Raw genomic sequence first — 27,040 nt, 5'->3', positions numbered from 1 at the left:
TCTGTAATTACATCCAAAGGCTATCGGCTCCAATCCCTCAGAGCTACCAGCTCTAGTTTGCAAGTTGCATTCATGGGCAGTTTATACTGGCACATAAAAATATGTCAGCATATTTTCCTCATGGTCTCTAAAACAAATGGGAAAAGAGCAGACATCACATTTATAGCAGGACCACTAGAGTGCTCTTTCCAGTCCCATTTCCCCTCAGAATAAACTACCGAGGAGAAGATTAAAGAAGGCCAAGACCCAGGATAGATTAAAACAAAACATCTCACCACAGCCTTTTTTTTTCCTTTCAAGTTACAAGGTAATGGTATGGCTATATGGCAGCTGCAGACACCAGTAGCATTCTGAGCGCAGCAGCACAGGGACCACAGCAGGATGACCTGCCTGGCCACACTATGATACCCCCAGACCTATTACTGCCCTTGGAATTGAGTGGCCCCATCACCAGCCTTCCCTGCTCTTGCACTGCCTTTTATCGCAGTGAAGGACTTTGTTCTGACTCACTTCCTATGAAGCTCTCAAATTGCTGCTCTATCTGCCCCTTGGAAATGTCAAGGGAAAGACAGATTGCTGTTATCTGAGCCCGATTGTCTCATTTGAAAGGTAAGTTAACGATGACACAGGTCCCAACTTTAATTACTGGCTACATCCATCTTGGAGTGGTTAACTCTTGGAAGCTTTCCAAGAAATTCACCCTAATGAGTATATACAGGTGTAGGTCCTTGGCAAAACAGGCCGACTTTATGCTTTGCTGGCAGGACCATCTCCTAAGTCTAGACACACACTTCTAACACTCTCCCAACCTCTGTCTTTTCTTTATTTTTCTTCTCACTGACTAAGACAGCTCAGTATTTTTGTCACTGATTTATGTACGTGCATGTACACCCAAGTCTGTGCACATTCCACATCCAGCAAAGCCTGAGAAAACACAAGTTTTGCAGGACACTTTCCTGGAACAGGTGTCTTACATTAAGCCAAACTAAATAAATAAGGGACATGTAATGAAATAAACGGCCCCAGAAGATAACACTCAGTCAGCTTTTCACATAAACAGTACCTTTTCTTATTAAGGACCTGCTGTTTATTCTACCAGGAATTGCTTCATCAAAGTGAGACCAAGCGACCAGCATTACTTCTGCCCAGCAGCAGTGAGACCCCTGATAGTCCAACCAGCCAGCAAGGTTGACACGTCCTCTCACCCCGGGTGCTGCCGTGGAGGAGCCCAGACACTGGTCATCTTCCCGAACCCCAAGACGAGCATGATCATGATCCTACCTGTGCCATCTTCTAGATGTCCGAAGTTACAGATCTGGCTGATGTTGTGCACCCAGATCTGCATCTCCTCCTCAGTCTTGGCTACCAGGTAGAAGGTGCGGTAGGTGGTTCTCACAATAAAAACAAAGTTGTTCTGAAATTCCTTCTTGATGAAGTTGGGTCCCGAGTGCTTCAGCACTTCGCACTCGTTGAGGTCGATGATCCGAATGGGCTTTTTGGAGTGGTTGTTCCGGTAGTACTCCAGCACATCTGGGTTTCCGCTCATGCGGCCTCTGCGCAGCACAAACCAGCGCTTCCGCCATGCCTGCAAACGGCACAAACAGCGCTGTTTTAGTGCCAACCATGTACTGTGTCAATCAACCCACAGGTGCTTATTTTCTTGTAGGTTTTATAGTTGTTTTAATAAGCTGGCCAAATTGTGACTTCGATTTGAAGTGTTTGCTATCAGCTTGCATTTGTGATAGCAAAAAAGGCAGAGGGACAACCCTTTGGAGGTCAAGAGGAGCAGGACTTCTCCCCTCCTCTCAGCCTCAGCCTGCCAGCATGGTGTAATCGAAATGATCTGATACTTTGTCGTCTCATCTATAGAAGAGATCATAACATATTTTCATTTGTGAAATGAAAACACCTAGGACTGCACCCTGTGTACACGAGCTAATGTCTGGCAACAAATGTCCTTTGCCCAGCAAAGCCAAGGGCTCCAGATGACCTCTGCAGCTTCCCTCTCCTCGTTTTCAGTGCTAATAAAAAGCTGTTAATGAGCTGCCTGTTACATCTGAAAGCTCAGAACAAATCCTAAGGGAGTCGTAGTGCTAAAAAGTTAAACAGAAAACTTCCAAACCTTACAGAAGAACGTTTATTTACAGACACTGCTTCAAGTGACCATCAACCCAAACCAAACCTGGTAAGAGCTGATGTCTTTTAGACCCTTGTGACTGAAGGGATGGGTCCCATACAGGCTTAAATGAAGTCCTGGCAGGATTAAGATGCATCATCACTCTATGAAGCTACATGCAAGTTTCTAGGAACAAAATAACTTATTTTCCCTTTTTCTCCAGCAGCTGTTTTTGTTCATCAACAGTATAAGCGCCTCTGTGTTGATTACAGCTGTCACCAACACACTTACTCTGAGGGCCAGAAGAAATCCACCCCGAGCCCTGTTCCACAGAGAAAAGCTGCAATAAGACATTAGGAGCTTCCCCCTTACCAAACTCCATAAAAAACATGTTGGATATAGCCATGCCCAAACAAGTGAGGCCCAGGTGGCTGCCAGGGAGCAGCTGCCCCGGCTCTGATGGCAGCCCAGGAGAGGTACAGGGGGTCACCCGCTGCCCAGGAGCCTGCAATAACTGTACAGCCAAGAGTTAAAAGTTCATTAAAGAAACATCTGAACACCTACCACCGCAGCCTCCCATCCCAAATTTTATTCAAGGGCTTTTTGCAAAACGACTTGTCACAATGATGTAAATCTGGGTGAAAGCTTGTGTTCGAGTTAAAAATCACACTCATTTTGCAGAGAGTGGATCTGTCTGTCAGTTTAAAAACAGCCAACCATTTGGCCTTAAGGCAACATAACTGAGTTCAGGATCTTTTCACTAAGATGTGAGAGTCCTTATTGGCACAGTTTAGGATCAATACAGGCACTACAGATTTTGCTGGCACTGAGTTCCCATGGGCATGGTGATAGTTGAAATGATCAACAAAAAATAGCAACAATCGTTTGTCAAGACAAAGCTTTTTTTTTTTTCCCCCTGCCTAAAACAGACTTTCTTGCAGTGCAGCAAGCTCTCCACAGTCTGTCAATATGCATCCAAAAATTTATCTAGAAATAAGCTTGTTCAGCCTGGCAGTACCTTAATCTGTTTTGAAAGCAAAAGATTCTTCAAAAACCACATACAGGGACCAGAGAATGAAATATCATAGAGGGGACTCTTGCACGGCTGCATGAGCACATGTTGGCCTGTGTAAAGGAGGGGTTTTCAGAGAGGTGGGGGGATGTCACATCCGGAATAAACAGGACACAGAGGTGAGGTGCAAAGTGTGTCACACACAGATTAAGCCTTGCCCTCACGACCTGTTGAGGTTTGAAAGTAGTTTGGTCTCTGTGGAAAGTAGCTAGAGATAACAGAAGTCTGAGATCTCAGACAAGTCTGATGTAGGAGCCAGGAAAAAAGAACACCCCCTGCCCCCCAAAGGAAATAGAAACAAAGGAAAAATGTTTAACAGAGAAAGCACTTTCCTGACGAGCAAGCTTCACCGGTGGAATACAGTCCAGCAGGTATCTCACAGGTACAGTCCCAGAAAGAGCCCACATTTTGCCACCAGCAGTCCAAGTGCCACACAGGCCTAATGCACACCCCACAGGTGCACCAGCACAGAAAGGTGACATCCCTTCACACACCCGCACCCCTAAACAACAAAAGATAAATGCTTCAGGAGGTCTCAGCCAAACGAGACCTGCTCCTTGGCCTCCCAGAGAAGCAGGCTGCAAAGGCAGAGAGAGGAATGAGCCATGAGCTCTCCCACAAGACCACTTCTGGCTCCTCTTCCTGGGGCTGCCAGCCCTGCTGCTTAAATACACCTGGCTCCTTCTGATGGAAATTGGGTGCAAATCTCATGCACATGAGCAAGCCGAGGGGGGATGGGGTAGGACAGGACAGGACAGGACAGCACAGGACAGGACAGGACAGCACAGGACAGGACAGGAGCTGGGGACACCCTGCCTTGCTGGCACCCACGCAGCTGTGGGGAGGTGGGAGCCCAGCCCCGAGGGCTACCTGCCCGGTGGCCGGATGGTGTAGTCCCCATCTCTTTAGGATTTGAATTTTCATGAGTCTAAAGGGGTCTGTCTGTAGTTTCAGCACAACCCAGGCAGCGGGTGAGAGGAAAGAGAAAACTGCAGCTGTGCTTTGCAGAAAATCTCACGGTGCCTCTGTTCGGAGGTGAAGGCTGGCTTCAGCATGGCCCTGGCTCTGCTGGCTTTGGTTTTGTACCAGCTGAGAAGCTGCCTGATAACCTGTTTCCCTGCAGGTACACGATTTTATGAGGCTTATTGTCTGGCTGGCGCTGAGAGACTGGAGATGGAGAGGTGCCCAGTCAGCACAGCTGATGATGGGAGAGGAGAGCAGAGCCGAGCCTGTGTGAGAAAACACTGGCTATCATAGCTGGGCAGCCGTGAAAATAGTGCTGAGGGGGAATAATGCCAGATAGCTGCCCAAATCTGCACTGCCCGTGGGAAGGGTGGGCCTCCCCTCTCCATCTCCTGCACAGCTGCCCTCTCTGCCTTCCCCAGGCTCCGGTGGATGCCATGCTGGCAGCCAACTCCCCAGGCAGCTGAAAACGGAGTAGTTTTTTCTAGTGGGGGTAACACAGGAGCTGTAGGAAACACACAGGAAGGCAGGGGTCGGAGAGGGACAGAGGAACTGCCCTTTGGTGATACTGCAGGCTCGGACAAGCTAATTGCCCTTGGCAGCCGATGTTCATTGCCCCAAATATTAATGTGCTCTGAAACGGGTGGTGGTATCTCGCTGTGCAGTGCGGGGACCAGAGCAGATATTGGCCCATGCCACCGACCTGCCGCTGGACCTGGAGCCGAGGGAGAGGTGCCGAGGGACGGCAGCCTTCCAACGGGCACAGCCTGAGTCAGCAGCGGCGCGGGTGAATTGGCGCTTGCAGGCTCGGATCTTCACAGGCATTTAAGCACTCAGCCTCCCTTGAAATCAGTGTGGGAGCCAGGGCAGGGTGGCCATCGACCATCTTTTGTACCTCTTCTCCCATTTCACACATCCAATCCCACCGCTGTCTCTCTCCAGCGGCTCATTTCCATTCTGAAACTTTCACTGATATGTGCCTTTATTCACCAAGCATTGTACTCCGAAACATTTTTGCTTATCCTCCAATGCCGAGCGTACAATGCGCCAAGTTTTTGAGACTCTCGCAGCTTGCCTGCAAACGGCCACGAGCAGGTGTGCCATTACCGATACACAGGGCTCACTCTGCTCCATGGCACAGGCAAAGCAGGAGTTTTGGCACACCTTTCAGCACGAGCCTTTTATCTCCAAGAGTCAAATATCCTCTCCTCATTTTCCTGGCATTTGCCTGCAATGAGCTACATCTCCCTTCCCCAGGGGAAGGGGATGCACCACACTGGAGTCGCTGGGAGCCCAGCTGTGGCCGCCCTTGGCCAGACAAGGCAGCGGCAGCAGCTTTTAGCTCACAGGGACCCTGGCAGCTCGTGTGCCATGCAGTCCACTCTGCCGGAGCAGCGGCCGGGGCTCCTCAGCCCGGGGCTGGAGGGGCAGAGGGTACCTGGCACCTGCAAGGCAGGCAGTCATGCCCCATGGCAGCTCCTCTCCAGTGCCCAGCCCCGCCCCATGGCAGAGCATGGTGGGGTTTTACCTAGTTGTACGCTCTTGGTAGTTTTCTTTTTACCGTTTGCCAGTCACAAGGCTGCCTCCTCCTCCCCCTGTTACAGTTCTTCACGCCATCCCTGGTTTTCTGTCTCTGCAGCGTGACCTTTGCCCACAGACCAGGACGTGGAGTGGCACGGCGTGTGCCTTCCTCCCCTTCTCCATCGCTCACCCAAACCAGAAGCTGTGGTTGTGCCGGCACCATGATGAGTGTGCTGTGCCGGCACCCCATGGCACAGCCAGCAGCTCTGGTCCCTGCTCCCCCCAGACCCGGGCAGTGCACGATCAACCTGCACCCTTGTGCTGCTGCAACATCTTCCTCCTCACGGTTTGTGAGGCACAGTCGCTATTATTACCCTGAGCCTGTGCCCAGAAGGGGTTTATTTCAGCTGATCAGAGCCAATAATGTCTGACAATATTTAGTCTGGAGCTGCACACACTGCCAAATTTACAAGAGAATTTGGATCAATTTAAGGGTGAAAGATTGCGCTCCCGTGGTTGAGATGAAGTAACCTATATACTTAAATAGGAACTGATTCTTGGGATTCAGCCTAGGCTCCTCACTTACACTATGGAAAGGATCTATGCATCCAGAAGAAATATTACATTTATTCAGGGACCTCTTGAAACTAGTTCTTTCTTGATGAAGGAATGATATGATGATGATGTGTTTACATGTCCTCCAAAGCTTTGCTGGCATTAGAGAGAAGGCTTTATCAGAAAAGCACAACTACAATCAGACAAGAGCCAACATAAATCTAGAACAATTTTCATCTGCCCTTCGTAAGTGGAGTAGTTTGGTGCCAAAAGGAAGAAAGAATTTGCAGCAGCGTTGGTCGGATGCCAGCATGTTGCTCTGTGCAACACAAGCTATCAGTGTTTTCTTCTTGCTCCTGAATTTTTCACTTTGGGAATTCCAGAGCCACTTCTGAAGAGAAGAGGCATAGCTCTGTTTCCATTTCAGTAGGGTTTCCAAGCAAGCGATCACTGCTTCCACAATCTGACGTCTCTGCTTCTGATGAATAAGTGGTACGAGGTTTAAAAAGGGCTGCTATTACATGCGAACATTTGCTCTGCCACGGCAATGTCAGATAAAACAGGCCATGAGCAAACCTATTATGTGCTGGAAAAACAGCTAGCTGGTAAACGAGGCCAGAATGGGAGCCGAGCACCTGCGTGGGAAAGGTTTAGGCAAAGACCTTCATCGTTTACCTTCTGTCTGAGGACCAGGTTTTCATTTGTATGTACAAAATATCCAGTTTCTGAGATCTAAATAATTAATTAGAGCACATACAAGCTAAATGAGGTAAATTGGCCTGAAATATAACGTGTCCTGTGGGGTTTTGATTTTTGTTTTCTGGTTTTAATAACAAAACAGAACAGCCAACAAACTTGAAATTACCAGTTAAATTAATGCTCACAACTCCCCCATGAGGATAATCTTCATTTTACAGAATGCAGCGAAGGGGATGGCACGGGGGAGCAGAACGACCAGCAGATGCGTACACATTTCTCCCCCACCAAGGTGGCCTTGCAGCCCTGCTTCTAGGTGAGGGACATGTGCTCGTCCCCAGGTCTGCTGTGGGGAGGTCTGACACTGAAAGAGGAGTCCGAGAGCTCAGTGATGGGGAGGACTGTGAAAGGTTTGAACATTTGGGATTGCTCTCATCCCGCAAAGTCTCTTGGAAAGAGAAAGTGGCAAATCCCACCAGAGAAGGGTCTGGCGTGGCTTCCCTCCGGCAGCCCGCTGAGGGCTGGCACTGCCTGCACAGGGCTCCTCACAGCAGTTTAGCTGCCTTCAGCCCCAAGGCATCCCTGGGGCTAGAGAACTAGCAGAGCTGCAGGCTAGTAGTGCCTCAAGAGTGCCAGCACCTGGTAGACAAGTTTTCAAAGCTTGTCTTTTCTTTTAAAGAACAATTTTTAAACTTTTTTCTTTTTTGAAAAAAAAAAAAAAAAGAAGGTGAAATTTTATGACAAGTTTTCAAAGCTTGTCTTTTCTTTTAAAGAACAATTTTTAAACTTTTTTCTTTTTTGAAAAAAAAAAAAAAAGAAGGTGAAACTTTATAGCATTTCCTATAAATTGCTTTAAAGAGGAAGTTAAAATTCATATGTAGACAGGTTTGTAAGCAGCTGATATCTAAGCCTATTAAGACCATATAAGTTAAGAGAGTTTTCCCCGTCTGCACAGAGCGGGAGGTGTTGGAACTGCGGAGTATGGACCCTGCAAAAGAGACCTGCGCATTGGGAAGGAGGGAGTCAGGTCCAGCTCCCAGCAAGCATCCTCACATTCAAAGAGCCGAGGACATTGTTGGGAGCTCTTCATGCCACTCTTTAAAGAGAAGAGGGCTAGCCCCATGCAGCTCAAGCTGCTCAGACTGCGAGACCCTTGCAGAAGGGCTCGCGCCTCCTGCTCGGTAGCCTGCGCTTCTTGGTAATAGCGCTTGATTAACTCACTCGCAGAAATCTGAGATGAAAAAGACCTCTTAAACCACCCAGCCTGTCCCCCAGCTGGAGTCATGGTTTTGCTATTTCAGTCGTGGCTGTTGGTATGAAGCTCCCATCAGCTCTGCATAATAAATCTCTCCCTAATGAGGCTGCCTGCTTGTCCCTCCCAGTGTCCCCGTGCAGCGCTCTGGGAGCAGTTGAGCTCATTGCCCATCACTCACTGGTTTAATGCTTCTCTTGGATTTTGTCTCCCTTGCTGTCTGGTTTCCCTTATTTTCTACTCAGATCTCACAAACTTCTTCAGCAGTGAGAGGCTGAAACTCATGGTTTACGGCTGAGAAAGAAAAATCAATAAATACTCAATTTCAGAGAGGAATACTTCTCCTTTAGGGCCTTCCTCTGCCTCCGCAGGCACGTAATTCTATTTAAGCTAGAGAATAGAAGGAGAAATTTTCTGCAGTAGTTTTCCTCCCTTTGCTTGGGTGCCTGGAAGCTGAAGTGGGTGCTGGAAAGGCATCAGCTCTCCCTTCCCCTGCCTGTTTATGCTCACTACAGCTCTGTTTTCTCAAGGTTAGGGCTCAGCTATGGTGGGAAAAAGCTCTGAGCTAACCTGTGTTCCCATACAAGACAACGTTCAACACAGACTGGCACAAATGGTCTGTCTCACCCTGTGCAAAGGACCACCATACAATGAGTTCAGGACAGACTACAGTCTAACACTGTATTCTGTCTGCTAAGTCGTGAGTCATTTATTGAGTCACTTGTCTTTCTGCTCGTGGTAGTTTCAGTATGACTCTAAATGAATCTTGTTTCAAGAAAGTCAGCATGAGTCTTCTTCGGAGGAGATGCAACGGGTGCAGAGTGGAAGGGGAAATACCTTCTTCCTTTCAAGGTGATACAGATACATTAATTGACTCAAAACACTAACAAAAAAATTTCCTGCACTGTAAGTGCAATGAAAGCTTTGTAATAAAGCATCTAAGATGACGTCCTGTAGAAGCAGAGAGGTTTCCTTTGTTTCTATTTCTCACAAAAAGAAACCTGTGATTTGTGAAGAAAAAAATGACACACACTAAAAGAAAGGAGAAAAAGTCCCGGAGTCATATGTTGCCTACTAACCTACACACATTCCCATTGCCTGGTCTACATCCCAATCCATAATATTTATGGTGCTTTACATATACAAACATCTGCAACAGAATGAGTCACTGCTATTTAATAAACATGCAGATTCTTTGTAAAGCTAATGGGTTCATTTGGGCATGAAGGGTCAAAGTCATACAGACCCAAAAACTTGGCAGTTCTAATTTCTTAAAAACCTTGTGGAAGATAAGAAAACAAGTTCTGAAAGTAAAATTAATAATAACACTGCTGCATTTGGGGGAGGGAGGAGGCAGACACTTGGATGAAGAAATGTCATTTCACTCATGTCCCCTGTCCTTTAGTAAGAGCAGTAAATAAATGAGAACTGTGCTTCTCACAAACATTTTCACTAGAGGTTTCCTCTGAGGACACTGGCAAGGTGACAGAGTGTCCCCTTGCTCCCCATGCAAGTAGGAATTGCTCGACAAGGTGCTGCTGGCTGAAGGGGAGCAGCGCTGCTGTCCTCTCCTCGCTTTCCCCATGGCTCCCAGCAGGTGGGTCTCAAGGGGTTCTCCCACAGAGGAGAAATGCTCGCACTGTGGTCCTGCAGCCCAGGTGGGTCCCTGAGCTTTGCTGGGGAAGATGTTGACGGGGCATCTCATCCCACAAGATCTTGCTATGGGAAAGAATTCACCGGCTTTGATCCCAGCTACAACAAACCCTACTGCACCAGAAAAACGCTGTGGCTCCGTGTCACCTGGGGGGACCAAAATGTGTCAAATGGCTTCGCAGCGCTGCCTGCTCTGCCCTGGGGCCTGCGGTCAGGCAGGACCAGACCATCCCCACCGAGGCTCCACAGAGCTCACTGCTCTCCAGCATCCCGTGGCTCTGGAAATGCCTCTGGGCCGATAGAGCCTTACCTGTGAAATCCATAGCAAAAAAACACTGAAGAAGGGATGGTGGGAGGGCAGTCCTATTTCAGTGAATTCATTTAACAGTGAAATCCTGACACAGGCACAAAGTAAAAAAGCCACCCTCCCCGCTGACAGCCCGGGGCATGACTTCTCTATTCTTCCTCCTATTTTGACAGCAGTGGTGCTGAAAGCTCGGAGCTTTTCTTGTTAACAGCCGCCCTGCAAATATGTGCAGGCCCCTTTGAGCTCATTTATAGAAAGCATAAGGATCAGTCATTATGAAATTACAGCTAACTGCCACCACGGGGCAGAAACCCGGCTGTGCCCCGGAGGGCTGCACCTCCCAGGGAGAGGCTTGTGGCCGAGTGGGGTTTGTCAGGAGCACCAAAGCGACCCAGGGCTGGCCAGCGATCTTGACAGCATCTGCAGGGTGCCAGTAAAAAGACACAGTTGGTATTAATAAATAAATAAAGTATCTCCCCCACTGCGCTTGGCTGTGTTTCATTGGGACTAACAAGACAGCAAAGACAGTCTCACATGCTTTCAGGAAGCAACTGAAATTTTTGTGACTCGGCATCATTATAAAGCAGCGCCCAAAGGGATCCAGAGAAGCGAGGAAAAGCATTCCAGCTGTGGTGTGAGTTCCACACAAGCTCAGAAACCTCCAGGTGGGGCAGAGCCCAGGCAGCCATGAGTACGGCCTCGGCCCTGGGCTGGCGACCCACTGCCCGGGCTGCTGGCCCTTCCAGCGGGCCAACGTCTCTCATCAAAAGGAACCTCTGATGGGTGAGCAAAAGCCCTGGGTGGAGGGAAGCTGCTTTTGGCCGGCTGGCCTTGCCCGTGGCCAGGCAGGCAGGTGGACCCTGTCCCTCCTGGATCCCTGTGTGCTGCAGCCCCAGCGGCCGTGATGCCGGGAGGGGGGTATCGAACTGCTGGGGCAGCCAGGGGTGGACTTTGACTCACATCGTGAGCATCCTCATACTTTCCTTTCTGTTTCATTCTGTCTGTCTTTTTCACTTTTAATGGGGATGTAAAGTAGGTCGCGGCTCAGAGCAGAGGTCCCAGCAGCAGAAGACAGCACTGAAGCGATTAAAGCCATTCAAGGATCTCCTCCCACCCAGAGCAATCCTCTCCTCCAGCACATTTTTTCCTTCCTGAGGGCAGGCACAGTGAAACATTAATTCCTTTAAGCTGCCCCCCAAATGACACCTTCTGACTGCTGCTACATTTTTGCAGGCATTTAAGCTCCCTGACAGTGAAGACTTACAGGCAGGACTCTTTACATGAGGATGTTTACAGCCTGGCCAGCTAGCCAAGAGTTTTAGTTCCATATTCCCTCACAGCGTGTTTATGTGTAGTATCTAAAACGACATTATTATTATCATCCTGAATGCAGCTTAAATTTCTGGAGTGCTTTTTTTTTTCACCTTTAAATCCTAAAGCACTTGAAAACTGGTACACGACCACTGCATGCCGCGTATGCTGTGATTCGTTCACCTGTCACAGGGGTACACCTGCCTCTGAAGTTACGCTGTGTTCCTGATAATCGGGATGCTTTTCCATACACCCACAGGTACACACTCACATCTGGGTTTGGCTTCGACCAATCCATGGTGCTACTTTTCCATCTGAAATCCCTTTTTACATGTTTAAGGTGACAGATGTCAATGGACAGAAAACTGCTGCTCTGGCTTATTGTCACTCCTCTGCTCAGTTAGAAAATAAAATCCGGATCTCTCAGGATGCAGGATTGGGCTTTTTGCAGAAAGGAGTTGAAAACAGGGAGAAAGGAGAAACTAAGACACTGATACAGGTCTTCCTGGATTTGACAACATTGTTTTCTGTTAGTGGGAAAAGTGCAACTGGAACCTCATGCAGCGCAACAGGGATTCCTACAATTACATCAAAACTACTTGTGTAAAATGGGCTGGAAACCCTTAAGGTCTCTCTGACTCGTTCACAATAAATTCTTTAATACCAACATAGTAATAAGACAGGTAAATCTTGAATAGAGGTAAATTTCAATTTCTTGGAATGGCTTTAATCCAGAAGTCTTGCATAATCGTAAATGATTTTTAGAAGGCTTTGCACGGATCCTTGAGATCTTAAGAATTAGGTTGCTCCCAGGCTGCTGAAGGAACAACAGTTTTGAAATACAAATGCTGGGCATAATCATCTGCTGGATGACTGAAGCTAGCTAAGTCACAGGAGTTTTCAATCATTTTTGGAAGCAAGTATAGGAAAATGTATACACCAAAGGGACTGAAGTTTGGACAAATTTTGAGCAAATTTGCTAAACTAATAGCTTTTGTGGAAGGACTCCAAACCTGCTTCGCTAAGGGAAGAAATAGAGTTGGGGCTAATCCCCTTTCTTATAACTCACAAGTACGATGTAAATACAGATGTGCAGAGCAGTTAAAGCCCAGAAAGGACTGCCTGGAGATTGCGCCCTGCCTCGGGCTATCGGGAGTCCCTCTCCCTCTATTTTACTTAGAACTGGCGGTTTTCTCAGTATTCTTTACACAAACAGACCAAATTTTGCTGTTTCACCTTGTTAACTGAACATGTGGTGTGAGGTCAGCAACAGTCACGCAGCCTATCTATAACTGTCTGTGCTCACATGATGCGACGGCTCCGGAGAGAAGGAACATAAACAGGAAATTGGGCAAAGTGACTCTTTTAGTAGGGGACCACAACACCGCTTTTTTTAAAAAAAAATTATTTTTATTTTAAACTAAACCCTGTCGGACCCAGTGAAGAAAACCAGAGTAGCCAGCAGGATCAGAATAAAAGCCGCAAATGTTTACGCTGTTACACTTTTGGCTGATGATAACAATGTGGTTCAGCACAGGGAATTGAAGCCACATTCAGGGTTTTGCTCAGCGGCTCAGCTGATCCCTCAGCCCGGTGCGTGCAGGAGTAAAAAGACGTATCCTCCACATCCACTTCGGGCCAAATCTGGACGGTTCTTTTTTACATCCTTATTGAATTCACGGCTACATGCCGCAAAGGCTTTGACCTTTGCACTTCTTTTCACTCCTAAAATTGCCCGGAGAAAGGAAGCGTGCAGGAGGCAAGCAGAAAAACAGGGAGGAGGCGCACATGTGTGGGAGGACTTGTCTTAGAGAGCAGGTCACGTCTGTTGAAAATAAGAACCAACCTTGCTGGACATATGCACAAAGATAGAAAGAAAAATAGAAATAGGTCCAATATCCTAATAGCAACTAGCTAGTATCCAGATGAGCTCTGGATTTAGGCATGTGGAGGAGGGCACTGATTGCACTGCATGCTCCGAGCTATACAGACTCTGAAGATCTCTGCTGGGATCTACGTATTGGCCTGAAATCAGTCCCACGGGAACCACCCGGCCTTTGCGGTGACATTTAAACTCCACTGATGCAAATGGCAAAGCTCCCGTTTGCTCCGAGGGGGCCAGGTCCTCCTCTTGACAGGAAGCTCTGAGCAATGCAGAGATTCCCAAAAATGGAAACATGATATGAAGAAATTATCTGAATATAGAAATTCTGCCTCTGGACTGACGAGGAGCCTTTCTATCAGCCACATCAGAAGATCAGTCTCCCTTCATGGGTCTAGCCTGGGTTTTGTGGGTGACACACAGGCTGTCCTCAACACTGAATTTTCTCCAGCCAGAGAGCAAACATTGACTGGTGGCTTCAAGCACGGTGAAAGACCCTGTTTTGGGGGAAGGCAGGCTTCCCCCGTAGCTGTTAACCTGGCCATGCCTGGACAGGGCAGGTAGCATCCAGCACAAAGACCGACCGGCTCTGACGGCAATGCGGGGCAGAACGCGTGGAGGGGGGGATTCAGCTCCCCATAGCTCTGCTGGCTTCGGTGGGTGTGCACCCTGTGAGGCCGGGTGCCACGGGTGGGCTGCTGGGTCTCCCACCGGAGCAGAGTGTCTGGCACGTTGTGAGGGCTGTCAAAATACAACCAGCAAACAAATGATTTATGATGAAATAAGCTGGAATTTGCACAGGGACGTATTTGTCACAGAAGCGCGATTCAAGAAATTGAGTCTTTCCAGTCTCAAACTGGAAACAGGGCAGTGTGATTCAGATGCTCAGCCGAAGCCAGTCCTCACCGGCCAGATTCCCCCACGGAATATTTACAGAAAACAAACCAGATTATAAACTAAGAGTTATTCGTCAGACCTATTTACTAAATATCATAATTGCATTAAAGAGTACACTAAGAGTGGGGGTAAGACACACACCAAAACACATGGTGAAATGCGTTGAATGAAGTCTCTTCCTATATTGCATATACGTAAGGATGACTGCATATTACTGGTGGGTATATTACGTGGCCCATGCTAGCACTAGAGGGGGTTGAGATGAACCTCACCAACGCTGAAGGAGGCTGGAAGTGCTCAATAGCTGGTTTTACACCCATGTGCTCATTTCAAAGTACAATATTAGAAAACCAGCTACGCTAAGGAATTTAAAAATCTATTTCGATCGCAGTTCTGCTGTTTTCAGCTGTCTTCTCATCAACTAAATTGTGTTGGTTTACCCTTAAGTGTTCTGCTAGGCAGTGTTACATTTGCAGAACTGGGTTTTCTTCTTTAAAAGCTGTCTTAAATTAGTCTCTGCTTTACACTTCACAGGAGGCTGAGCTGTTTTTTAAACATTTTTAGAATTATTTTTTCATTCTCCTTAGTTTGTGGAAAAGCGGTCATCACTCATGTGGGTCGTAATGTACAGCATCCACTGCCTGTCATTTTTTATTTCAAAATACATAAACATTGGGAAAAATATAAACAATGCTCCCTGTGCCAGGTTTTCTTTGTTTGTTTAAGAATTCTCTCTGACTTGTCAGAATTTTTTTTTGTTGCTGTTGTGCCCTGTGCCTCGTCTGAGAAAACAGGGTTTTCAGGGCTAAGGGTTTTGAAGACATAACACCCTGCGAGCTCCGCTTTCCTTCACGATTTAGGTGCATTTCACAAAGTCAGCTGGTTAAAGTCAGCGCGAGTATCCAAACATTCACCGTGTAAACTTCCCATGCTTAGGAGATAACAGTGCATTTCTCCGCTCTGCTGTGGGAAGGCAGTGCTGCCTGTGAAATTCTGCAGACCTGCGCTTTTTTTCTCAGTCGATCGTTTCACGCTCTGCTGAGTTCACACCGGCCCGCGGAGCGCAACGCTCTGACGGGGCTGGGAATGAGCACCAGGGCGCAAACCCTGCAGCCTCTGGCAGGGGCTCAGGACTGGGCGCCCGGGTCCCCAGCTGTATCACTCATCCTCAGGCCTTTCGCTTTTCACCTCCTGGGACTGGTCTTTCCAATTGCGAGTCACATACAGGTTATGTTTTTTCAGTCCCCTGTTACTGCTGTAGTTTTTGTCTCGACGTGACGGCATCTACGTGCCCTGGGCTGGCATACCCTGCATAGCACTGCTATAGAAAAAACTCAGCACGGCGAAGAAAGTGCTAACGGCATATTTCATGTTTATCTTAATTTGCATGACTTCTCAAACTTCCCTTGCTGAACCAAACGATGAAATCACAACATGTTCAGAAATATTAAATCATTTCCTCAACATCTGAATATAACGGGCTGCAAAAGGAAAACAATTGCATTTGGCACATGGCGTGCTTTATCCTTAACACTCCGAATTCTGCTATCCCTTCATATTTACAGCCTTGCACTCCAATCACAGCAGCATTAAAAACAACTGTGTGCCGTGATTTATTTCTGAGGAAATCACCCGGACTGGCCAGACACCAGCTTTGCCTGGACAGCCTGGGGTTCAGGTGGCCACAGCAGTGCACAACCCAGGCAGCAAGTTCAGGATGCCCCAAACCAGCTCCCAACCTGCTGGCAGCAGATCAGTGTTGCTCAGGAACGTGCCTAACCTCGTATTGGGTAGTGTCCTGCTGTCTCTGTGGTGTGGTAAGCCCAAGTTAAATGTGGCAATAAAATGATGAGGTGCCATGTACCACACTGGTTGTGCATCCACCTCTGCCTCCGCACTCTCCACCCTGACCCTGAGCCCGTGTGAGTGTCTGAACTTCCCCACACCGGCCATGGGGAAAGGGGAGGACAGGAGTGGGGCTGCTCCTCATGAGATGGCAATGGTCCTCCCTGTGCTATGAAGAGCCAGGTCCCATGCTCCTGTGAGAACAGGCTGAGAGAGTTGGGGTTGTTCAGCCTGGAGAGGAGAAGGCTCCGGGGAGACCTTAGAGCCCCTTCCAGTACCTAAAGGGGCTACAGGAAAGCTGGGGAGGGACTTTTTGTCAGGGAGGGGAGCCACAGGACAAAGGGTAACGGTTTTAAACTGAAAGAGGAGAGATTTAGATTAGATATTAGGAAGAAATTCTTTACTGTGAGGGTGGTGAGCCCCTGGCGCAGGTTCACCAGAGAAGCTGTGGCTGCCCCATCCCTGGAGGTGTTCAAGGCCAGGTTGGACGGGGCTCGGAACAACCTGGGCTGGGGGGAGGTGGCCCTGCCCAGGGCAGGGGGCTGGAATGAGATGATCTTCAAGGTCCCTTCCAACTCTAACCACTCTATGGGGCGTGGGAGGGCTGGTGGGTGTCAGGGAGGGCAACGGGGGTTCCCCAAATGGGACAGAGAGAAAGAGAGAAAAATAGCGCTCATTTCTGCAGAACCCCACGGTTTTTTTTTGGTTCATTGCTGTGAGGTGACTGGTGGCATAATGACACTTCTGTGCTACCAACGTCATGACAGACCCGAGTGGTGTGGCGTGCCCCGCAGCAGCCCAGGCTGGAGGGGGCCGGCGTGCTGCCCGCCTCCTCAGGCACGGCCAAAATGTGCTGGTTCCTCTGTGATGCTGCAGCTTGCAAAAGGCTGGGCCAGCTTTCCTGAGCAGGTGCCTTCTCTTTGGGGTTATGTTCGGGCAGTTGTCAGTGTTTTGTAATGCAGATTTTTTGCGAGTACAGCAGGAGTAAAACTCCCTGCCAAACTCCACAAATAGTGGAACGGTTTGGGAGTAAAAACAGATTTCAGAAATGAAAGTTCAGCTTGATCTATTGGGAACAACGTGCAATTAATGTGCTCAGCAATATCTTAAATATGAGCAATGTGGGAGAAGGGTAATAGCTCCCTTTCTATCATCTTTCAACCTGTCAGCACGCTAATCTGTGAAACACCAAAAGCCAGATTCTTAGTAAATGTAAACTAGTAAACGCGGCTGAAGGCAGTGGTGTTGTGCAGCTTATCCGGATCTTAATCTTTTTTAAACTGTCAAACTATCAGAAGAGTATGTGCTTGTGGGATGGTGAAATAGGACCAATGTTACTGTTACAAAAGTGAGGATAATGAGCCAGCTGGGTTTTTCCACAGTCCGTTTCAAAACTACAGCGCTTATTTCTGCTTTTCTGCAACTTCTTCTCTATCTCTTCTCCTCCCTTCCCTATCCCCTTTTTTTGTGGTTTTTGCACTCTGAGCTACACCCAGAAAATGAGGTCACCAAGGGGCAGTCAGAACGTGGACACAGTCTGTGACTGTGTCGTTTTCCGTGTGCGTGCTGTTGGGGCGGGAGCACCAGGGCTCCCGGGAGGCGATGAGGGAAAGGACTGAGGAGGAGGAGAAGGCATCGAGACTGGACTGCTGCGGCGTGGGGATGTCCCACCGCCTCTGCTCCTGGCGCTGAATGAACTGGCAGTGGAGAAACACACAGCCGCGATGCTCTCCAGAGGTAAACGGGATGCTGCTGCAGGAGAGGCGCCTCCCTGAGCCCTCCCGGTATCTGCAGCTAAAGAAACGAGGGATCCTTCAGACCTGGGCTGCTGTGTCCCACAAGCATGAGGCTGACAACGCCTGTCACACCTCCACCCAGCCGTCCTCTCCTATGTCAAGCCTGCAAGAAAGTGGGCAATAAGAGCTCCACTAGCTCCTTGGCCATCCCCTTTTCCTCCCCGTTACCCTGCCTCAGCTGAACGCCTGTGAGTGACGATGCCTTCACACCTTGGGCAGCCCCTCATAGATGGTAATGGCAGGTCAGTGCCACCAGCTCTGTGCAACAACCACCTATGCGCCTTCTGGCCTGGTGTAAATAACTGTACGTTTGCTCCCCCTGTGCCCTGAAACAGGGGGGAGCATCTGAGCACATCTGGGGCACCTGGAGCACATCTGGCTCCAGCCCTGGTGAGGCTGCCAGGCTCCCTGGGACGACCAGGCAGGTCGCGCACTGCGTCGGGGTGAAGGACCCCCTCTTGACCTTAGTAATGACTACCAAGTCTGGGTTCTGTTCTCCTCCGATGGGAAGAGTTTGTTCATTGGTCTTAAAACCAGACCTCACCCAACCCAAGTTTCATAAATCTTCAAAACTGAAAGTGTGCAATCCCCTGCAGTCTGCAGTGCTTGCATATGCTTCAGAAGGAAGCGAATGTAAGCGTGGCTGATGCTAAGGCTAACATGACGCTGTCAAGTTGAACTGCAAAACAGGAGCTGAAGTGAAATTCAGGCTGGCTTGGAGTTCCTCTGCTGAATTTTGAAACCATATACCCTCATTTTCAGTTTTTAAGTGGGTTTTATTGCTTCTAATCCCATGGGAGACATCCATGAGGACAGAAAAACTAATGGAAGGAATGCCAAGACAGCCTTATACACTGAGATCAGCTCAAACCACAAAGGCAACACACAAAACCTCCAAATTTCTCCACAGATATAACCATTTTCTCATCAGCTGGATGTGCAAGCAGAGTTAATCCACAGGGCTCTCCTGCCTGGGTGGAGGGCACTGCCCTCCCTTCCCAGCCAAGGCCGAATTCTCGTCCACCTCCCACCAGCGATGCCCTTGCCGCAGAACCGTTAAATAACTGAAGGTTTGTGCCCAACAATTTGCTTTCAGCTTGCTTCAAAGAGTGCAGATCCTTGTCAGTTGGTGCCTTCACGCTGGCAAAGAAACCACTGCTCAGAGCATTTGTCTTAGGGAGGGTGTGGAGGCAGATTTACAACAAAGACACCGTGTGAAACATCCTTGGCTCCAGGCTGAACCCACAGTGTTCAGTCCATCAGGGAAAAACAAATAAGACTTTCCCTGTTGCTGCCCTCACTTGAAATGTGGCACTGGGGAACCGTGCGGATCAGTTCAGCCCTTTTTATAAAGAATACAGTGTCCCGGAGGAGAGTAAGCAGTCTGGCAGTGGTGGGTAGTAGAGCTGTGAGGTTTTCAGCAAGTGACTGAATCACATTTCCAGGTGCCTGGGTGGCAGCAGGTGACAGTGTGACAGTGTGCCACGGCAGCGAGCACCGCACAGCTCACAGCTGTGTGGGCAACAAGGCAGGCCGTAACCACTATTGTTTTTAAGGGCTGTTCTCTGTAGCCCCGCACATGCACACAGGAGCTGCAGGTCATCACAAGTCTCTTTTTTTAAACAGGTCTCAAACCCACTTCTGTTTTGGCAGGCAATGTTTTGCCCCCTGGTTCTGCCATGTAGACCTCTGCCTGGTTAATTCAGGAGTGACAGCATGGGGGTATCACAGGTCTGTTGGCGCTTGTAGGCAGCGACGGGAGAGGGGATGAGGGCTGTGTTTAAACAGGGGTCATTGCAAGAGTTTACATCCTGGGAGCAACGCAAAAATAGGGCAATAGTAAGTGTTTTGAAAGGGAGAGTTAAAGTGAGAGCTACAAAGGAAGAGTGGGAGAGCCCCAAATGGTCAAGAAAGTTGGAAGGACAGGAATGGGAGGAGCAGGAAAGCTGAAGGAAGAAGGACAAATAAAAACGAACTGTGGAGGTCATGCAGAGAAAGGACCAGGCTCTTCAGCGCCGCGGGAAGAACCTCAGTGAGGAGCGGCTCCATCCCCAGTGGTTCTTATCACCCCAGCCCGCTGATAGCAAACCCTGCCCCAGCTCCTCCGGCGGGGGTTTCTCAGCGTCACACCCCGGTTTTTACTATGGGTGGAGTAGCCCCATCGCGCTCTGAATCATCAGGCCGTGGGCTGGCCATTGTACGCATTGTTATGAGGTATCTTCTTTGCTAAAGCCAAGCAGCAGCTTGCCAGTGAAGCAACAGGAGGGAAGAGGCCGTTACTGAAATCCTATGAGAACAGTGAGGAATGATGAAAGACTATGCCTCGCGTCCCTGCTTGGATTGCCGGAGCAGCCACTGCAACGGCAAAGTGTCCAAGGCACTGCGTGGTGGGCACGGCCAGGCCAGGGCAGCTCGCAGGGTTGGCTCTGGAGCACCCGGCCGTTGCTAAAGGATTGCAGAGAGCCCTAGAAACCTCCTGTTTTGCTAGTACGCTGCAAGCAGAGGGCAAGAGCTAATCAGGACTTGTGCTAATTAAGCTGCCTATTGCTGGGAGAGGATGGGGATGTGGCTGGACGCCAACAGTAATATGGTAGGCGGGATCAGAGGGCTCCGCTGACTCCCAGAGAAAGTCTGCTTTGGTAAACTGGCGGTTACTCTTTCCTTCTTCCCTGTCCTGGGGCTGCCTGTGGACTGACACAGCCTGTGAAGCCCTTTGGGAGCCCTGTGCACCTCCACCTCCTCCTGGAGACATGTGGGTAGGAGCCACCAGCCCTGCCAGGAGGGCAGAGCCGTGGTGGGACGCAGCCGCCGGGCTCCCGCTCCCCTCCGCTCAGCCCTGCTGTGTCCCTGCGACGGCTCAGGCTGCTATTGCTGGCAGAGCTACAGCCTGGTGTTTTTTGACCTTTTACTCTTCCAGAGATAGAAATGGGATTTGTCTGAGGCTTGGAATAACTTCCTGCGATTGTGCTGGAGAGGGCTAGTCTGGCTCGCTAGATAGCTGTGTCTGTCGGGCCGCCTCAGGAGCGGAGAAAGCCGCTGCTCTGTGAGTAAGCCGAAGACAGATTTAAAAGATGCCAAAGACGCCACATGTGCCTCAGAGAAAAATAAGCTGATAGCTCTGTACATTGTCTCCAGGAGCACAACTGGGCCTGGGCTGCTTCTAGGTTTTGGCATTAGCCATTACTGGAGAACCACTAACAACCCCTAAAGCAAATGGTCTCTCTATATTGATAGTTATTCCTCAGATGCTAATTTATAAATCCTCTCCAGGTCAGTAAAGTATGCATGTCTGCATGTGTGGGAAAGTAGGTAATGGTCTGAAAATTGATCCTTTGGGATGATGAGAGCAAGTAATAGTTGTGCAAGCTTCCCCCTCCTCCTCCAGCCTTCCTCTGCCTGCAAACATGGCCGGCACAGCGAGCGATGCTGGGCAGGCGCCCGGGCTGAGGTGAGGGAGCACTGCTCTGCTTCCCATGTGTCTTTTGCGTTACTTCTTTAGCCGACTTCCAGCAGCCTTTACAAGTGGTATTACCCGGTCAGGTGTTTCCAGCAGACCTGTTTGGCTGAAGAGGAGGAGGATGCTCATTGCCTTTGCTAGGCTGATGGCTCTGGCACTGGCTGGGGTGTGGGGGGACAGCTGGAGAAAGGCACCGGACTGCTCTCTTGCTGACCATGAAAGAAGGTGATACCTACAGTCTGACAAACCCCTGCAGCCCTGGGAATCCAAACAAGGGCTAGATGCATAGGTGGGATTGTAGTACTCCCTGACAGCCTTCATCCATGACCCCGTTGCACTAGGCAAAAACATTAAAACCAAAAAAGACAGGTTTTGATTCAAGGACTTTACAATCACAACTAGTGCACTGGAACTTGTAATGGCGCTTGCAAGAGCTCCAGTTGCTGCCAGGTAAATAAGTGGCAGCCCGTGCAAGCAGGCCATGCTCCATCTTAAACCCGAGATAAAGCTTTGATGTAACTGTGTGGCACTCAAACTGTCATTACAGTCCTTCCACACACCAGCTCTGGCACACAGTGCCGCTACTGGTAAAAGCAAGGTAGTATCTAACCGAGACGGTTATGCTGCAGAGCTGTTGGGAGCTCCCAAAGAATTAAGGAAACCTGTACTTCAAACAAAGGCTTTACAAAGCAAGCTTCTTGCAGTTTACTCATCAGTAGGCAAAATCACTACGTACAAGTCATGTGTTTTAGTGTTTTCCTGTGTGAGTCACCCGCAGACTGGCTGCTCTGACTCTCCTTTCTTAGAATTTGGGGTAGGAATGGTCTTGGCCTTTTACTGATATTCCTTTGAACAACTGAACACATATCATCACCTGGTGGGCAGGATTCTTGGCTGAAAAAGGTAATTTTGTACTCTTCTGGCCACCAAACTCCAAGCAGTGCCAGCTGGGGATGCCCTGGCACTGGGGAATGCTCAGGCCATATCCAGCCCAGCCCAGCTATTGGCTCCGTCTCCTCCCCGGAGCTGCAGCTCTCTGCAGGTATTTGCTGCCGGCGTCAGCCATCCCCGCTTGGCACTGCTTGGCTAGGGCCAGGAAAAGGGTTCTCCCCACCTCTGCCCCTGGTGCTTGTATCTGTGCTGGTGCTGATCATGAGTGTGTTTTGTAGCAGGTAAGGAATAAAAGATTCGGCTCTTGCTGCCCAGCAAAAGCAGAGCTGTCCTAAAGCCAAGTCCCTTTGCTGTTGCAAATAAGCACTAACACGCGTTCAACATACATAGCACTTCTGTGCACAGACACCGCTCACGGGTTTTCAGCTTCCAGGGAATTCAGAGGTGTCACTGATATGTATCAGCATATGAGCTCTATAATATCATTGTATAATAGGTAAGAAGGGTAACATTGCGCCTCTGAGCTTCAGCGCACAGCGGTTCTCTTAAATAGCAGAAGGAAGTGGTACTGGACGAGGCAGTTTATCAGTTTGCATTAAAGTTCTGACTCCTACATGTATTTCGCTTGCTGCTTTCTAAATAGGTAGTGTCAAAGAAACTGGAATTTGGTATCTGAAGATGTTTTTCAAAAAAAAAAAAAAACTGCAATCAAAACAGAGTGAAAAATTTAACACAGAAAACAACGCCTAGCTTAGTTGTAAGTAATTTCACAAAATTAATTTTAAATATTTTTTTAAAGTTTTACAATGCTTTTGTGCATTTTTACAATTCCATTCAAATGCAGCTTATTTCAAATCACATAAATAATCCCTACCGGTGGAAAGAAAGCTTTCCATGATAGTACCTCTTTAATATCAAAATTATAACACAAAGAATGTGACTAGTTGTATATTAAACTACACAAATGCCTATAGATTTATGGATGGATATAGAGTATCCCTGTTAGCAAAAATAAGTGCCACATTTATTCTAAAAACTCCATTTAGTGGTAAATCATTAGACAGCAACTAATCAAAGTGTATTTCAAGGAAATAAATGAAAAAGTACTTGTGGAAAAAAGAGAGATTAAGCAATTATAATGTAATGCAAACATTTCTACCTTCTCATTTAAATTATTATAAAAATCAGTGATATTGCTACTCTATGCAAAATAATGCTCTATATAGGAAAACTTCTTCAAGGTGACTGGACTAGTTTGGGGAAGTATCATGAGGGGAGCTGTTGAAAATAAAAATAAAACTACTAGTACTCCCAGATGGAAAAAAAACCTTATAGCCTGTGATCAATGGTGTTGCATGCAATGCTCTTTTTCTATCCCCAATCACATACGAGAAAAGCGCAGTGATGGACCGTCACAGCACAGGGCATCTATTCGCCCACAGTTTAACAGGTATTCGAGGGCTGAGCAGTTAGTCTTTCTCACCACACCTTAATTCGAACAGTTCAACCCAATAATTTTGCTTGCTGTACAGTAAGAAGCCACCATACATTTGCACGAGGGCCATGAGAATAAACAGATTCTTTTGAGCTTTGCCTGTGCCTGGGTTTCCCCCTGCTTCCACTGTTAGCTGACTCTGAGCTGGTGACTACAGTCACAATTCAGACATATTTAGAATTTTGTTTAAGAACAAATATGCAAACATGCCTGATATCACTTTATCATGAAAAAGACCAGGTCGTGGTATTTATGTAATAGTTCACACTTTAGTGAGCAAGTGTAAAGTAGGCCGGCGATGAGGGTGTCTATCCAGGCGTAACATAATTCAGTGTGTAGGTGTGAGAGCGGTCTTACCATACCAAAACCAACAACAAATCCCCAAAATAAACAACACAAAAAAAGGATGCAGAACATTGCAGCTCAGCTCCCTGTACACTTAGGCTGTTTCTCTACCATACCAGGAAAACAAAGCCCAGAAGAGACAGCCTGTCACTCAGACTGGCTTCAGACTTCAGCTCTTTTTGTGCACAGTTTCGCTCCTCATCACACAGCATCCCAGGGTTTGTTTCTTTTTCTATCCAGAGCTCTTGGGCCTCTGACCCAAACCCAGATAGGCATCCCACACCATGGCACTGCGCGGTCCTGCCGCATCGAGGTGCTCTCTCGTGGTAACAGACAAATTTCATGTCAGCAAAAATGTCAAATTATCCTCAATTGCTATGTGCATTCTCATGAAGTTCCTGGAAGTCTTTGCAAAAAAATTGGTTGGCTACAGAGCTGAGAGTCCCCTGCCCTGTTCCTGAAGATACACATCTTCTAATACATCAACAATTATTTGCTTTTGTTGTTTGCCTTGGTTCCAGGTTGCCCACAGCGCAGGAAGCTGCGCCGCTGTAATGCCACAGCCTCTGGTACTGCATCTTCGCACCGACAACGAAACTCAGCACGATCTGCTCTGACTACAGTGTCGTGATGGTGTCAGGAGCTGTAAGCAGAAGCGTGAAGTTCACAGTCCCTGGTTTTGCTAACTGAATCCCACAAAAAGTGATGTGAGATAAGGGCTCTTTGAGCACAGAGCAAACAAACACCCTAGAGCACTTTCATCCGGAGACTTCAGCATGGTTAGCACAGTTAGAAAAGACCCCGTCTCTCAAGTCCAGAAGGATAAGTGCAGTAATTAGCCTCCCAAGTTCAACCTGACAGAAACTCTTCTGTTACAGGCTGTTTCCTGGGGGTACCAAAAAAAAGCCAAATAATTTGTAACCAAACCATTTGCCCTCCACGTTTAGATCCGAGTTCCAGAAGGTACTTGAGCACTCACTTCAGAGCAAACTCAGGAACAATCTTTGGCCTCATTTAAACCAAAATACTTTAAGGAATTGAGCCTGCATTTTTGGGAGCTATAGTCCACGTTTTTCCTGCTGTTTTCACTGCCCAAAGTCCGAGCAGTGCCTGGCAAGATGAAGTGAGAATCTTGACTCCAACTAAGTGATGTGCTCCTATTTAACCACCTTCTCACTTCAAAGACAGAGAAGGTTTTCCTTCTGAAATGCTATTTCACAGTATGTATTTGAAACATACACATCGTGTATAGTATGAAACTGAGAGGACACTTCCTCTTCTAAGGCAAAAGCCATGCACCATGGAGAGGCAAGTAAGCACCATACGTGAACGTCTGCATGAGAGGTACATGGAAATCTTCTTGGGTGTGGAACATTGGATGCCCACCAATTTTGATTTGCAAGTGGACCATGCAAAACCAGCAGGCACGATTAACCTCTCCCTGTCCAGGAACTCCCTGGCAAGAAGTCTCCCCGGGGTTCAGCATTGAGCGTGAGGCAGGGTTTGCTTCTGCAAGCCTGAAGTATTTCTTTGGAAGTGGTTGAGTCACCATCCCTGGAGGTATTTAAAAGATATAGATGTGGTGCTGAGGTTTAGTGGTGGACTCGGCAGTGCTAGGTTAACGGTTGGGCTCGACGATCTTAAAGGTCTTTTCCAACCTAAATGATTCTGTGATTGTATGATTCTATGATACAGGGATGTTGGGGTATGGGAGCTCAGACTGTAAATAGAAGAGCTGTTTGTGCTCTTAGTAAGGAAGTTTAGGTTTGACCTGCAGTGAGCATGTAAGGCTGCACAGAGGAAAGGCTTTCTCCACTGCTGCATTCAGAGCAATCTCTCTTTTGTCTCAGAGGCCACTGTGGCTATGACTCACACACGGCCATCAGACTATTAACACTTATTCCAACTAGTTAGTTCTGGCTTTCGGCAGCCAAAATACCTAAATGCCCAGAGTGCTTCAAGTGTAACTATAGAAATTACAACAACAAACAACAGCAGCTCAACTCGTGGGTCAGCTGAAGCCAAACTCTGAATCACACACTTATTTTTTACCTATAGTTATGAAAAGGAATTTAAGTCTGGACAACAAAGCAGTACATTTCCCAGCTACCTAGAAGATGCTCAGCCAGACAAGCTCAGGGCAGATGCTGTGTGACACTCACTCACCCCTTCCACGGGAGCTCTAGCTGAGGGGTGGGTTCTGCACGGCTCCCTTGGATAACACGCAGCGCCAACTGGAATAGCATCAGACAGGCTTCGTAAATCCGCTGGAGGCTAATGGACTGTACAATTGTTGTGAACTGCTCTTTCTTCTTCTGTGTATTCATAATCCATATGTTTCCGAGAGCTCTTCATGGGGTTTCTCACTATTATTTTCTTAAGTTACAGGAAAGATTTTGTTCAAGTTCTAGACCGCTTGCACACTTTAAGTCTCCCTATGCCTGCAGCAGTGGTCAGCTCACTGTCAGCTATGTCAGAATTAGAAACTTCAAGTTGGAAGGGGTAGGCTCTTCTAGAAGAAGGCGGCAAATTAATTACCTTGTGTCTCAAAAACTTTACCTTTTACTTTTAACCAAAAGATGTTTGCTGATGCAAGAATGTGTTGTGCTGCTGCTTCAGCACAAAGGGTTTCTTCAACTCTCCCTCTCTTAAAAAAGTCAAAATTTACCATATGTTTTGATTTTTTACAGTATTATAAAGGCAGCTCAGTAACCAAACACTTTCCAAGTATGTAAACCAACAGCTGAAATGCAATGTGAGAAACCAGATTAATCACAAATGAAGAACAAAGAGGTTTGAACATCAGAATGCTTAACTCTTAATTACATAAAGTCTGACCTGGTCTCTGGAGACCTGTAAAAGTGCAAAGAATGCCTAGCAACTCTGAATATAGAGGATAATATATATTTTAAACAGAGTGGTCACTGATCCTTGAGTTGCATTTCTGTTTTATTTATTCTCTATAAAAACATTTTTTCTAAACTAG

At 47.9% G+C, this 27,040-nt stretch overlaps 1 protein-coding gene across 1 annotated transcript in view; it reads right to left on the bottom strand.

Moving 5' to 3' along the window:
• Positions 1–27,040, bottom strand: part of GAB3 (GRB2-associated binding protein 3) — a 65,307-nt gene that overhangs the window by 16,104 nt on the left and 22,163 nt on the right. Inside the window, 1 exon segment of the mRNA XM_009889285.1 lies at positions 1,282–1,585. Within this exon segment, the coding sequence (XP_009887587.1) occupies positions 1,282–1,585 (304 nt within the window).

This window comes from Charadrius vociferus, unplaced genomic scaffold, assembly GCF_000708025.1.
Source record: "Charadrius vociferus isolate BGI_N301 unplaced genomic scaffold, ASM70802v2 scaffold7, whole genome shotgun sequence".
NCBI lineage: Eukaryota > Metazoa > Chordata > Aves > Charadriiformes > Charadriidae > Charadrius > Charadrius vociferus.
The sequence above is the reverse complement of the archived record's forward strand: the minus strand, read 5'-3'. Positions and strand labels throughout refer to the sequence as shown.